The following is a 12791-nucleotide window of genomic DNA, read 5'->3' as shown; positions in this document are numbered from 1 at the left end:
TGTATAGCATTTGTATCTCTCTACTCTCTTTTATGTTCAGGTCTTGGAAATTTTTACTAGTCGGCTAAGTAGACTCCAGGTGTTACCACGACATGAAATATCTGCTCTTACAAAGTATCAGATAATTCTAGCACGAGATCAATTTAGGAAAAACCCTGCTTCACGTTTTGAGGTACATATTCTCCAGAAGTATATCATTTGTTTTCTTTTTATATAATCAGATTTGTAATTGGTCACATTCAAATGCACATCTGGGATGTGATGGACTGGCCCCTCTGTTTCCCATGGGGCAGGGGGAGGTCTCAGGCCTTCTCTCACAGTTTTTTTTTTTTTACTACAGCCTCTTTTTATGTTTGCAGAGCCTTTTCAGGAAAACCTACACAAAACTTTTTCACAGTGGCACTCAAGAATAGATAAAGTAATGATCTTTTTTTTTTCCTGCTTTGCTCCCTTTTTCTACCTAATCAAGCAGGGATAAATGTGCTTAGATTAAAATCCCTTCAGAATTAAAATAGCTTTCAGTAAGAATCCAAGTTATTTATCATGAATACTAAAATCAAAGTACTAAAACAGAGTTGAAAAGGAGAAAACAATGTCCAGGTTTTATTCCTTTAGCCATGAGCACTGACGTGCATGCACAGAGTTAGCATAAAATAACGAAAGCATCAAATCATTTACCATAACATTAAAAGCAAAGCTCTAGTTCCACTTCTACCTCCTATGTGCTTCTTATCTACAGGGGTCCCCAACCCGCAAGCCATGGCCCGTTCCGAACCAGGCAATGGAAGTGTGGCGGAGTGCACATGCATGCCAAGCTGCATTTGTGGAAGTGTGCACACACAAAACCATGCCCCCCTTTCTGGCTGAGCCAGAACTTTTTCTGGTTTAATGTACTTTTTCTGGATCTCCAATCCAACCATTGGGTTACAGAATTCCTTATCTAACTCTGCAATGTCTAGGAAAAAGAGGTGCCCAAATTGCCTTACGAAAAGGCAATTTTTGTGGACTTTAGATAAAGGCTTTATCCGTTTATCTGAATAAATTCAGATTCTTTCAGTGTTTGTCTCAAACATGGATTTTTTTCTCATTACTGTTTTCTATCCCATTTATGTAGCATTTTAACTTAAGCCCCCTTGTCAGAACAAACATTTGCAGAAGTATAAATGCAACAGTTAGGCAACCGTCTCCGAACAACAGAAAAATAGGTTCCCTGATGGGCAGTGATAGAGAAATCTAATCCAGGCTTTAACTTTCAAAGCATCTGATCATTTTCAGTAAGCTTGAAATTGAATAGAAAGTGCTTACATAGTTACTCAGGTGGAGGTCTATCTTACTTTATTATTTACTTAAACTGTAGGTAGAATCACAGTAAAATAGCTGTTACAACTGAATCTGTGTAACTATAATTTTGTGGCTGAAATTAGAAATGTCTTTTTCCCCAGCGAATGCAGCAAGGTGCAATAGAGGGAGATTTTGCTCTTTGTATAAGTTTATATCATGGTTACGAACTGTTATTGCAAATGGGAATGAGATCATTACATACCTTCTTACATGGAATTATGGATGGATCAAAAGGTAAGGAATCTGTTTTTATTCCCATTTCAACTTAATCATGGGCATTTAGATGTATTATACATGTATATTAAAATATTTTAAAGAAATATTAGAAATCTGGTTATACTGGTCTACGACTAATCAACTGAACTGCTTGGAAATAAAATGTATTTAGAAGTGTGGAAGATATGGGAATAAAACATTGTTTTCACATTTGCTAATTCATAAATTAATTTGAAATATATATTGTAATGCTTCTAAAGATGTCAGAAAGTTCTTCCATGTATATTTTATTATTATTAAAAAATGACAATTAAGTCTGTTTAGAAAATAGTGTAAACACTACAAAAACCAAAATGTTCTTAAGAGAAAAAATTGGCATGTAGTAATGTAGAAGATCCAGATATTGACAGTGATTTCAGTTTTTTCAATCGGTTCTTACCAGAGGGGAAAAACACATAATTCACCCATTCTGGAAGAAGCACCATTGACAACCTTTGGGTATAAAAAGCTGAGACAAAATAGAATATACTGCTTTTTAGTTGATTTGAACCATACCCATCAATCACTGATCTCAGACTGATGGTTTTGAAGAAATTGGAATTCAGTGAATAAAATTAATATTTAGGCTTTCCAAAGTACTTTTTAATATAAGGCTGAATAAGATGGAATTAGCATAATAAGGTCCCTGTCTCAAGTCTTTTGTCTGTGTCTCATGTTTTGTCTTTTCTATAGTCGTTCATTCCAGAGATCTTTATTTTTGATATCAGAGTAATAGATAGAATTGCCGCCTGGCAATAATGAAAATGGGACTATATTAAAAGAGACAAAGATAGACACACATCATGAATATGAGGAATGTGTCCAGCCAACACAAACCTACTATTTTCTTTAACTGGTTCACCTAAGTCTATCCAAGATAGATGTTTTTCTACATATTTTTTCCAGTATAGAATGTATTTTATTCTATTATCTAAAAATAGTGTCTGTCTGTCTGTCTATGGAGATTCTCAGAGCTGAAGAAGCTTCTCGGATGAGAAGCGAAACATCTTTAAAAAAAACCCCAGAAAGTTCAGTTGCCTCTTGAAAAAGCACCTTTGGGATTTTGTTGACAGTCATTTTCAAATATTTGAATTAGAACTTTATCATAATGCTGACTACTACTTCATAGGAGAATAATTGCCAGTGAGGAGTTGGAATGAGCCTATCCTTCATTACAGGAATTCAGGCAAAAAAAGGATGGAAACCTATTAGGAAAACTGTAGTAGTAGAGGAGCTACATCAGTGACAGCATGACTTAAAAGATCTTTAATGTCCTTTCCAGCTGAATTAATTATGTTGTTGTAATACTGCATTATCCTTTATCTGTGTCTGAGAGACAAGACTTATTGCAGTCATTAACCGGTACACTTATCTGTGTTTTTTTTACTATTAATTTTCACTGCAGACTACAAAACTGTCTAGCTTGATGTACAGTTTATGTAAGTCAGAGATCTAAAGTTTAACGTTTTTAAATTCAGCTACTTTTCTTTCTAAGGAATGACTCGAGCCAAAAATGAACTTGGGCGTAATGAAGAATTCATGATGCTGTACAGTCAGCTTGAAAACATGTTTTTGGATTCAGCTTCATCAAATGGCAACATCATTGAACTAGGTTGGCAATTTATCTACTCAAAATACAGCAGTGTTATTTGTTCAGCATAGCAAGTGATTACTAAGGATTGAAGGATATTTTTAAAATACCCATGGATATTCCTGGTGAAGACTGTCTTTATATAGTATGAATATTGTGGCTTAAGGGAATACTAATTTTTTCAGATATTAAAAAGTACCTCTATTTTATTTTAAATTTGATATCGCTCTTATTTATTTTAACAAATTTCTGCTCTTCCTCCACCAGTTTTCTTGTCAACATTTTTGGGAGTGGTTTATCATTGCTTTCTTCCTTGGGCTGAGAGAATGTGACTACGTCAGAATTATTTGACTGGCTTTATGCCGAAGGCAGGGTTAGAACTCACAATCCTCCAATCTCTAGCCTAATATTTTAACCACTATACAAACTGAAGTTTTCTATCGAAGTTACATTTGAATAAATTATAAAAAATTAATTGTACGATATATCTATTTCTGTTCTTCCTGTATTCATTAAATTTCTATAGTGGCCCAATTCATCCAAGTGACTCTGGGCAGGTTACAATTCTAAGTATATTTTATAATTCAGTTGTACATTCTACAACTGAATTCTACAAATCAACAGAACTGGAGAAGTTTCTTGAATGAGAAGCGAAATATTTTCAAGAAAAAAACTGAAAGCCCAATTGTCTTTTAAAAAGCACCTTTGGGACAACCATGACCTGGATAATTGAGAATCTCCATAGACATTTACAATTCTATAAAACAATTTAAAACGATGTCCCAAATGTGCTTTTTCAGGAGGCAACTGATTCCATTCCCTACTATCCAGTCAGAGCTGAAGAAGCTTCTTGGATGAGAAGCAAAATGTCTTCAAGAAAAAAACAAGAAAGTTCAGCTACCTACTGAAAAAGCACCTTTGGGACAACTGTGACCTGGATGACTGAGAATCTCTACAGAATTTAAAACAATAAAACAGTAAAACATCTAGAAAATACATACAGCAATTCTAAACTTATAAAACAATTAAGAATAATAAAATAGTAAAAACATTCAGAAAATACATACAGCAAGATAATTAACTGGCTAACAGTAAAACCAAGTAACAACGTTGTTAGCATATTCCATAACGGGGTTCAGCAGACTAGTCCCGTCTTCTAGTTCCCGCCATGATGGGATTTGAGGCATACCTAATCTGCTGGATTGAATTGGATGGGTAGAGACTCTTGGAAAAAGACAATCTCTCAGCTAACTGGTAAACTTACAGGATTTTCCCTTAATGATAGGATTAAGGAGATAATTTTATTATATTCTGAATTTTAACTTCACAGAGGAGATTTTTTTTTTTGAAAAAGATAAAGCTGTCTGGATTTTTATTTCTAAAATTAAAAATTTCGGGTTTACAGGAGCTGAAAACACGAAGACTTTCATTTATAGCCATCCCAAATTAAAGAAATTAGAAGATGTTGTTCTACAACATTTCAGATCCTGGAGAAAACATCAAGGTACATATAGGATGTAATTGGACTGCTAATGAAAAAGCTACAAGTAATCAATTAGTATTGTTCAATAAAATTGATTTGATTTTATGCAGGAAATCCCTTTTTGGGTTTATATTCCACACCCTAATGTTTTCTACTTTGAATTTTAAGATTATGGATTATTTACTCTTTAATATTTTGCCATTCACTTTATACCGTCCTTATTTAAGAAATTCTGGCTAATATTTGGTTTACCAGTATATGCAACTTTCACTCCAACACAATTTATCATTTAAAAATAAATGTTCTTTGTTTCTATACTTCTTTTTTAACTCTACTAGTTCCATTTTACCAGCATGATGCTTAGTTTTGATTAGGATACTAGTCAGTGATATTGATTAACTGGAGATTTTGCATGTGGCAATTTGTACCAAACTTCTCCATTTGTGTTCATCGTGGTACAGTTCATTGGTTTGCTTTCTCTATTACATAGATCAGATTACATCTGAAGTGACACCTACAGATACCAGAGTGATGATCTTCTCCTCCTTCCGTGACAGTGTTCAGGAAATTGCAGAGATGCTTAACTATCACTACCCACTTGTGAGAGTCATGACTTTTGTAGGCCATTCTACAGGCAAAAACACTAAGGGTTTTACACAAAAGGAACAGCTTGAGGTAATGAAATGGGTGGAAGCAGAGATACAAATTGTCTTACACAGTATAACAAATGTTACCCTTGGTATATTTGTAAATTATCATCCAAAACAGATTTCTGATGCCAAGAAAATGGGTTTGTAATATAGCAATACCCGTAAAAATTCTTAAAATTATGCTGCACTGCGCAAAATTTAATTTAACTGCTGTAATCACATGACATAAGTTAAATTCACTTGAAATGAATAAAACTCAAATTTATAACTGCCCTGCTTACAGTTATAAACACGTGATCATTATTTGGTTGTGGAATCTCAGTGTTTTTCAGATGTGTAATATTATTCCATTTTTCAAATAATAACTCGTTCCTTCTTAGTTATTTTTAATAACAAAAAGTAGTCATTCTTCCTATAGAAATAAAATGTAATGAGAAGCAGAATTTCATAGCTCATAGCTTTCATGTATCAGCTGCTCCTTGAGAATTTGTCTTGCTCCCAAATGCCAGAGTTGCAGAAAACCAGGGAGTGGCTTTCAAAGTTCTTCCATCACCATAAAAGAAACCAGGTAACCGTTGTGTCCTTTCAGCACCCCTCCAAAAGGAATATGGGTTTAAAAATACCTAGTGCTCTAGTCATCTTTGACCCCTTAGAGAATCAGGAAAGCCTATCTGCTCTCAACATTTTCTGCCTGCTTTCTGTCTCTCATTCTCAATGTGGATACTGAGAACTAAAAAGATACGGTCATTTTATAGGGCTCCTCCGAGTTTGTTTCTGATTCAGCAACAGGGAAATTTCCATAGTTATTGCTTCATTAAGCTTCTCAGCTGTGCACAATATGGTTCATCAAGTTAAGGTTATTTGGGGACTTCTTGGGATAAAATTAGACCATCTCTCTTTGTCTCCAACTGGACTAGAGCGTTCACATGACATAGCAACATATAACTGCTTTCACTTGATTAAGAAAGTGGCATAGATAGAGTGAGAAAATTATATGTGTACATTATATTTGTCCTTCCCTCTTTTGGATCTTTGTGATTGTGATTACTATCAATTGCTAATGCATTGTGTAGAAAACAAAACGTTTTGTAATAGAGCAGTATAGTAATTGATAAATCTAAGTTGACTGAACAGTTGAACAACTTAAACTGATCCTACTTGTTTGCATAGAGTTATTATCTAAAAAAGTTCAATTGTTCCATATGACTTAGTGCCAGTTTACCTTCCTCTACCCTGAGAGGTATACAGTTTTCATTTCTCTGTATCTTATGCATTTTCTGAATTCTATGACATCTGCTATCTCATAATATTTCCTTGCTTACATGGATTTGTTGTCTTAACAACTACCAGAATCAAGCTAAAGCTTGTTTAAATTTTCCTTTAGGTAGTGAAGCATTTCCGGGAGGGCGGCTACAACACATTGGTCTCCACGTGTGTAGGAGAAGAAGGCTTGGATATTGGAGAAGTAGACCTCATCATTTGTTTTGATGCTCAAAAAAGTCCAATTCGTCTTGTGCAGCGAATGGGCCGAACTGGACGCAAACGGCAAGGGCGCATTGTTGTCATTCTTTCTGAAGGAAGGGAAGAGCGAGTAAGCTGAGACTCCAAACCCAAGTTTTGCTCACTGCCTAAAAAATTCTAGGCACAGGGATTTTGGTGTTCTAAAGGTTTCCAAAAATTCCATTCAAATTCTAGGTCTTGCCACCAAATAAAGTTGAAAGAAGGTAATAAGTGAACTAGCAGGTCCTGGCACTGCCCTGGTGGTGATAGCGCTTTGTGCTTAGCCCTAAGAAGTTTACAGAGTCAGCCTATTGCCCCCAACAATTTGGGCCCTCATTTTACCCACCTCGGAAGGATGAAAGGCTGAGTCAACCTTGAGCCTGGTGAAATTTGAATTGCCAAATTGCAGGCAGCTGGCAATCAGCAGAAGTAGCCTGCAGTACTGCACTGTAACCACTGGTTCTGATGTCATCAGTAATATGTTTGAATAAATCCCACCAGGCTCCAGGTTGACTCAGCCTTCCATCCGAGGCGGATAAAATGAGGACCTAGATTGTTGGGGGTAATATGCTGATTCTGTAAACCACTTTGAGAGGGCCAGTCACTCACAACCCAACTCACTGGGTTGTGGGGAAAACAGAAGGTGAAATGAATATTGGGTGTGTTCACCATTTTGAGTTATGTATAAAAATAATAAAGGTGGGATAAAAATAAATAAATTAACAGGAGGAATGTAATTTATTTTAATAATATTCGTTCAGTAAATGTGGAGAGACGTATTTGACTTTCTTTTCTTTAGGCAAGAATAAAGAGGTACATAAAATAATATTATCACATTTAAAAAAAAAAGAATTGAAGTTAGAATAATTGTGGGCAGCATGATTTTTAACAACGTGTTGGTGGAGTCACAATTATGCTGCTGCTCTTTTATTCTGTTCCAATAAATCCTGACTACCTTACGTTAATGACACTTTCTTTTTGCATTATGTTTCTTCACTCAATAAGCTTTATGGAGTTCCTGGTCAGGGTTTAATCCTTTATAATTGCATACATCACAGACTATTTTAAGTGCTATTGTATTAGATGGCCATTTAGTAAAAATGTTAACATAGATATAATTAAGACTATTGACTGTGCCAACACTTTGCTTTCCTTTATCCATAAATTCAGTAAATAAATATTAAAAACCACCTGAACATTATCAGACATGGGGTAATAGTGGGAGGACATAACCTGAGTTCTGCAAATAAGTTCTGACATGACATAGGCTTTTAAAATGTTGTCAAATCACCTTTTATGTTAAAAAATATAGGATATTGTGTTGGCTTTTGTTTGCAAGTGAAAAACAGCGAAGTGGTTGATAATGAACTGATACCCACAGGAATTGTAGTAAGCCAGTGTAAATCATATTTGTGAATGAGTAAATTAGGAACAGATAAGATGTTTTACCACAAAAAAACGTGCCATTTTTTTCTCTCTTTTGTAGACTTACAATCAAAGCCAATCCAACAGAAAAAATCTTCTGAAAACTCTTTCTAAAAATAAAGGCCTCCATTTGTACCAGCACAGCCCACGTATGATTCCAGATGGCCTGACCCCCAAAATGCACCGTATGTTGATTACACCTCCAGAGAAGGAGCCAGACACTTCCACAGCCTGCTCAAAGAAGAAAGGCCTCACTTTGGGGCAAAATAATTTTCTCAGTTTTGCCAGTGCAGGTAAGAAGAGAGGATATCTGCTGAGTTTGTGTTGCCACACAAACAAACACTGTCTTTCACACAAGGTACAGGAAGGTTGCCCCATAACTTATTGGCAGGTTTATGGTCAACAAGACCTAGAGTACTTTCATTTCAGGTATAGTCAGCAAGAATCATTGCCAAAAATACTGTGATGACTATTTATTTAAATAATTTTGGAAAGGTTGGCTAGTCTAGAGAAAAGAAGGATTAGGGGGGACATGATAGCAGTATCCCAGTATTTGAGGGGCTGCCACAAAGAAGAGGGGGTCAATTTATTTTCCCAAGCACCAGAGGGCAGTACAAGAAACAATGGATGGAAAATAATTGAGAGAAGGAACTTCGAAATATGGAGAAACTTCCTAACAGTGAGAACAATCAACCAATGGAACAGCTTGCCTTCAGAAGTTGTGGGTGCTTCATCACTGGAGGGTTTTAAGAAGAGACTGGACAGCTACTTGTCTGGAATGGTATGGTTTCCTGCTTAAGCAGGAAGTTGGACTAGAAAACCTCCAAGGTCCCTTCCAGTTCTATTCTGAATTAATTATAGTAGCTTGCCATGTCAATGTTAGTGAGGATGTGATTTTTTTTCCTTTGGTAATTCCTTGATAGGGGTATTGTTTTCTGCTTGATTGTTTATCTTCTTGGTAGTTCCTTCTACCAAGAGCCACAGTGGTTAGAGTGCAGTACTGCAGGCTACTTCTGCTGACTGACTATTGACTGCATTTTGGCAGTTCAAACCTCACCACGCTCAAGGTTCACTCAGCCTTCCATCCTTCTGAGGTTGGTAAAATGAGGACCCAGATGGTTGGGAGAAATAGGCTGATTCTGTAAACGGCTTAGAGAGGGCTGTAAAGTGGCATATAAGTCTAAGTGCTATTGCTATTCTTGGTAGTTCCTTCATTAGGTATTATTTTTCTGCGGAATATTCTACTTCTGCGCCAAAATTGCTTGGTATTAATATTTATATGATGAAGAAAACAGTGCTTTGTATATAGTTACCAGTAGTTGAGGTGAACTTGAGTTAGTCTTACCTTATCCATCTAGCCAATTTAAGAAAGCAACCAGATATCCCAGAAATGTTTCTGAGCAAGTCAAGCCAGTGATAGTAATCCTACTGTTTATGTCAATCAGAAAGGTACTGTGCTTGATAATGAAGACATGCAAGTTGCATCAGCCTACATGGCCAGTGAACAGAAATGTGGGGCAGTATAGCAGGCATTGATGCTGCATATATAGGATTTAGTATCTATTTTATAGATAGGACAGAACTATAAAGATTCTCTCTCCCTCCCTCTCTCTCTCCCTCCCTCTCTCTCTCTCCCCCCGTTTCTTTTTTTCGGGGGTGGTGGTGGAATGGCAACAGAGGAAGTAATATCACTGCGTGTTCTTGGAGTGTGAATCATCACTCGTTTCAGCAATCTCTAATTCTCTCTGTGTAATTATGTGCATGTGATTTTCCATGAATGTGGGTGAGTATGATAAAACAGAAATATGTACCCTTCAAAATTTATTTTGAAATGTAATTTGGAAAAGATAAGTGAGCACATCTTTTCTCAGACTCCATGTGAGCCTGAAAAAAGCTACAGCAGCTCAAATTAGACTCATAACCGAGCAACATCTTTTTTCAAGCTCAAACACAAGCTTTTTTTAAAAAAAGGTGCCTGTTTTAATGAATAGCAGAGAGATACTGTGTTCTTGTAAGGCCCAAAGTACTTCTAAATTATTTCAATGCATGCACAGCCCTCTATGGTACTGCTTCTACTGCTCATTAGACCTAAAAGTTTATAGACTGAATCTGATCCATTTGTTCGTCTGGTTTTTCAGTGCAAATTTTATACCAAAACACCATTATTTAAAAGACCTGCTTATGGCTAAATTGGCTATGAAAATAAAAGCAGCTGTTGGCTTTTTATAGTGATTTTTTCAGAGCTTGTGAGAAGAAAAAATGCCAATATTTTTTTATAAATCATAAAACAGAAAGAGCTTTGAAAACTTTATTTAGCCTGGGTGCTTATAGCAAATGGTCAAGTAATACTTACTTCAGTCGCTCAGCTTGTTTCTAGGAAGCCTTCCATAGCAAATGAAGAAACTAAAACATTTGTGAACCCTTCTGAATTTTTGATATTTCTGTATAAATATAACCTGAAACATGATCTATTCTCCCTAAAAGTCCTAAAACAAGGACCCAATTAAACAATTGAGTCATAAACATTATACTTGTTTATTTCTTTATTGAAGAAAATGATCAAAAGCCTCAAACTTGTGGGGGCCAAGTGTAAATCTCTAAAATTATCAGTTCATTTGAAGGGGGAATTAGAGTCAGTGATTTCAACCAGTGGGATGTTAATTATTTCAAGAACAGAATTCTGGTTGTTCAGTACTGAAACCAGAACATCACAACACAGAAATGGGGAAATGTCATTGCTCAGAACTATGGCTCAAACAAATGAATTCCTGAGAACTTCCAAAAACTGTTGCTGATGCTCACCAGATAGAAAAGGTTACCAAACTATTTCCAAAAAATGTGGATTCCACCCAGTCCACAAATGAAAAGCACACCAACAGCAGCGTGTAATATTCCAGGAGTTCTCAAAGAAACCCAGGGTACCATGTAAGGCCCTAATGCAGAGGTCTTCAAACTTGGCAACTTTAAGACTTGTAGAATTCAACTCCCTGAATTCTGTTTGGGTACCCCTGCCCTAATGGCTTCTTTTGCATTGGCAAATATCAGGGTTCATCAGGAGAACACTGAACAAGAAGAAAGCTACAACTCTCCAATAGGAGCATTGCTGCCTATCCACTATTTGTGAAAGACCACTTGGGTAAGCCATCTGACTATTGGAAGAATGTTCTCTAGACAGATGAGATCAAAATATGTTAGTGTAAAACATGATGGTGGCAGTATCCTGATCTGGACCTGCTTTGCTGCCTCTGGATCAGGATTGTTTGCCATCATTGATGGAATTATGAATTATAGCAACACACTTCAAAAGAAAATGTCAAGGTCTCTGAACTCTGGAATCTAAAAGAGGTTTCTGGCAAGTGATACACTGGGCATTCATGAATTTTATATAGATTATATATTGTATACACCAATTTCCTTCCTTTTCTTATCTTCAAATATTTTCCAGGTACAAAGCAAGCCAGTCCAACTGAAAGCTGGTGCCTTACAACTGAGGAATATGAAAAATGGGATAGACTATATCAAATAAAAGCTGGTGAAGGAATAAAAAAGCCAATAATGCCACGCAGTCAGTTTGTAACATTAGAATGCAAAGATACAAGAACAGTAAGTTAAACATATGCTTCAGGTTAATTTAATGTGGTCTGGCTGAAGATCATGAAAAAAAGTACTTAAGCATGGAGAAAAATGTATTGAGCTATTGTCAACACTGACTGATATGTTTTGATATAAATATAGAGAAGACATACATGTCTTCAAGACTTTCTTCTTTAACATTTATATTCAAGTATAATTTCAAATTATTGGAGAAAATTCCAGGTATTTAATGCAAAATAAATAAAAGACCTTTTGGCAATCAATTATATCAGAAATGAGTGCTATGAAGGAACAAAGTGCCTGTAAAAAAACATAAATATTCCATTATAGATCTCTACAATAAATACTGATTTCCATCTAACAAATCAGAACATCCTACAAATGCACTGCTTTTTGTAATAGGTTAATGAAAGAATGCAGAGCAATTTGTTATAGTCGTTAAGGCAAGCCGGTCGTAAACTATGAGTTGTACTCTCAACTTGGACATGAAACCAGCTAGTTGACTTTGGGCCAGTCATTCTCTCAGGAAAAAAAAAAAAAAAGCAGCCGGCCACTTTTAAAAATCTTGCCAAAGAAACTGCAGGAATTAGGAATCAAGACTTATTGAAAGCACAAAACAGGGAGGTATTATATGGCAGCTAAATCTAAGTAAACCAATGTTGTGATTTATATTGTAGAATATGTGAAACAAATGCTTCAACATTATCAGTTTGTTAACTAGTAAAAATAAAATGCTTTTTTTTTTGCAAAAAAATAAAATGCTTGTTTATTGTATGAAAAAACCAAATTTTTCTCATAAATAAAAGTTAATATTTTTTTTCTAATAGCAATAACATTTAGACTTACATAATGCTTTCTGCCCTCTCTAAGCGGTTTACAGAAACAGCATATTGCCCCCAGCAATCTAGGTTCCCATTTTCCTAACCTTAGAAGGATGGAAGGCTGAGTCCAC

At 35.8% G+C, this 12791-nt stretch overlaps 1 protein-coding gene across 1 annotated transcript in view; it reads left to right on the top strand.

Annotated features, from left to right (window-relative positions):
• The window catches only part of FANCM (FA complementation group M), a 39117-nt gene that overhangs the window by 7693 nt on the left and 18633 nt on the right, over window positions 1–12791 (top strand). Inside the window, exons 5-12 of the mRNA XM_026698794.2 lie at window positions 41–172; window positions 1443–1575; window positions 3092–3208; window positions 4593–4691; window positions 5161–5345; window positions 6705–6911; window positions 8307–8538; window positions 11691–11848. Of these exons, the coding sequence (XP_026554579.1) occupies window positions 41–172; window positions 1443–1575; window positions 3092–3208; window positions 4593–4691; window positions 5161–5345; window positions 6705–6911; window positions 8307–8538; window positions 11691–11848 (1263 nt within the window). The remainder of the gene's footprint in view (window positions 1–40; window positions 173–1442; window positions 1576–3091; window positions 3209–4592; window positions 4692–5160; window positions 5346–6704; window positions 6912–8306; window positions 8539–11690; window positions 11849–12791) is intronic.

The sequence above is a fragment of the Pseudonaja textilis genome, chromosome 1 (genome assembly GCF_049901715.1).
Source record: "Pseudonaja textilis isolate UNSWEBS1 chromosome 1, rPseTex1.2, whole genome shotgun sequence".
NCBI classification, from domain to species: Eukaryota; Metazoa; Chordata; class Lepidosauria; order Squamata; family Elapidae; genus Pseudonaja; species Pseudonaja textilis.
The sequence above is the reverse complement of the archived record's forward strand: the minus strand, read 5'-3'. Positions and strand labels throughout refer to the sequence as shown.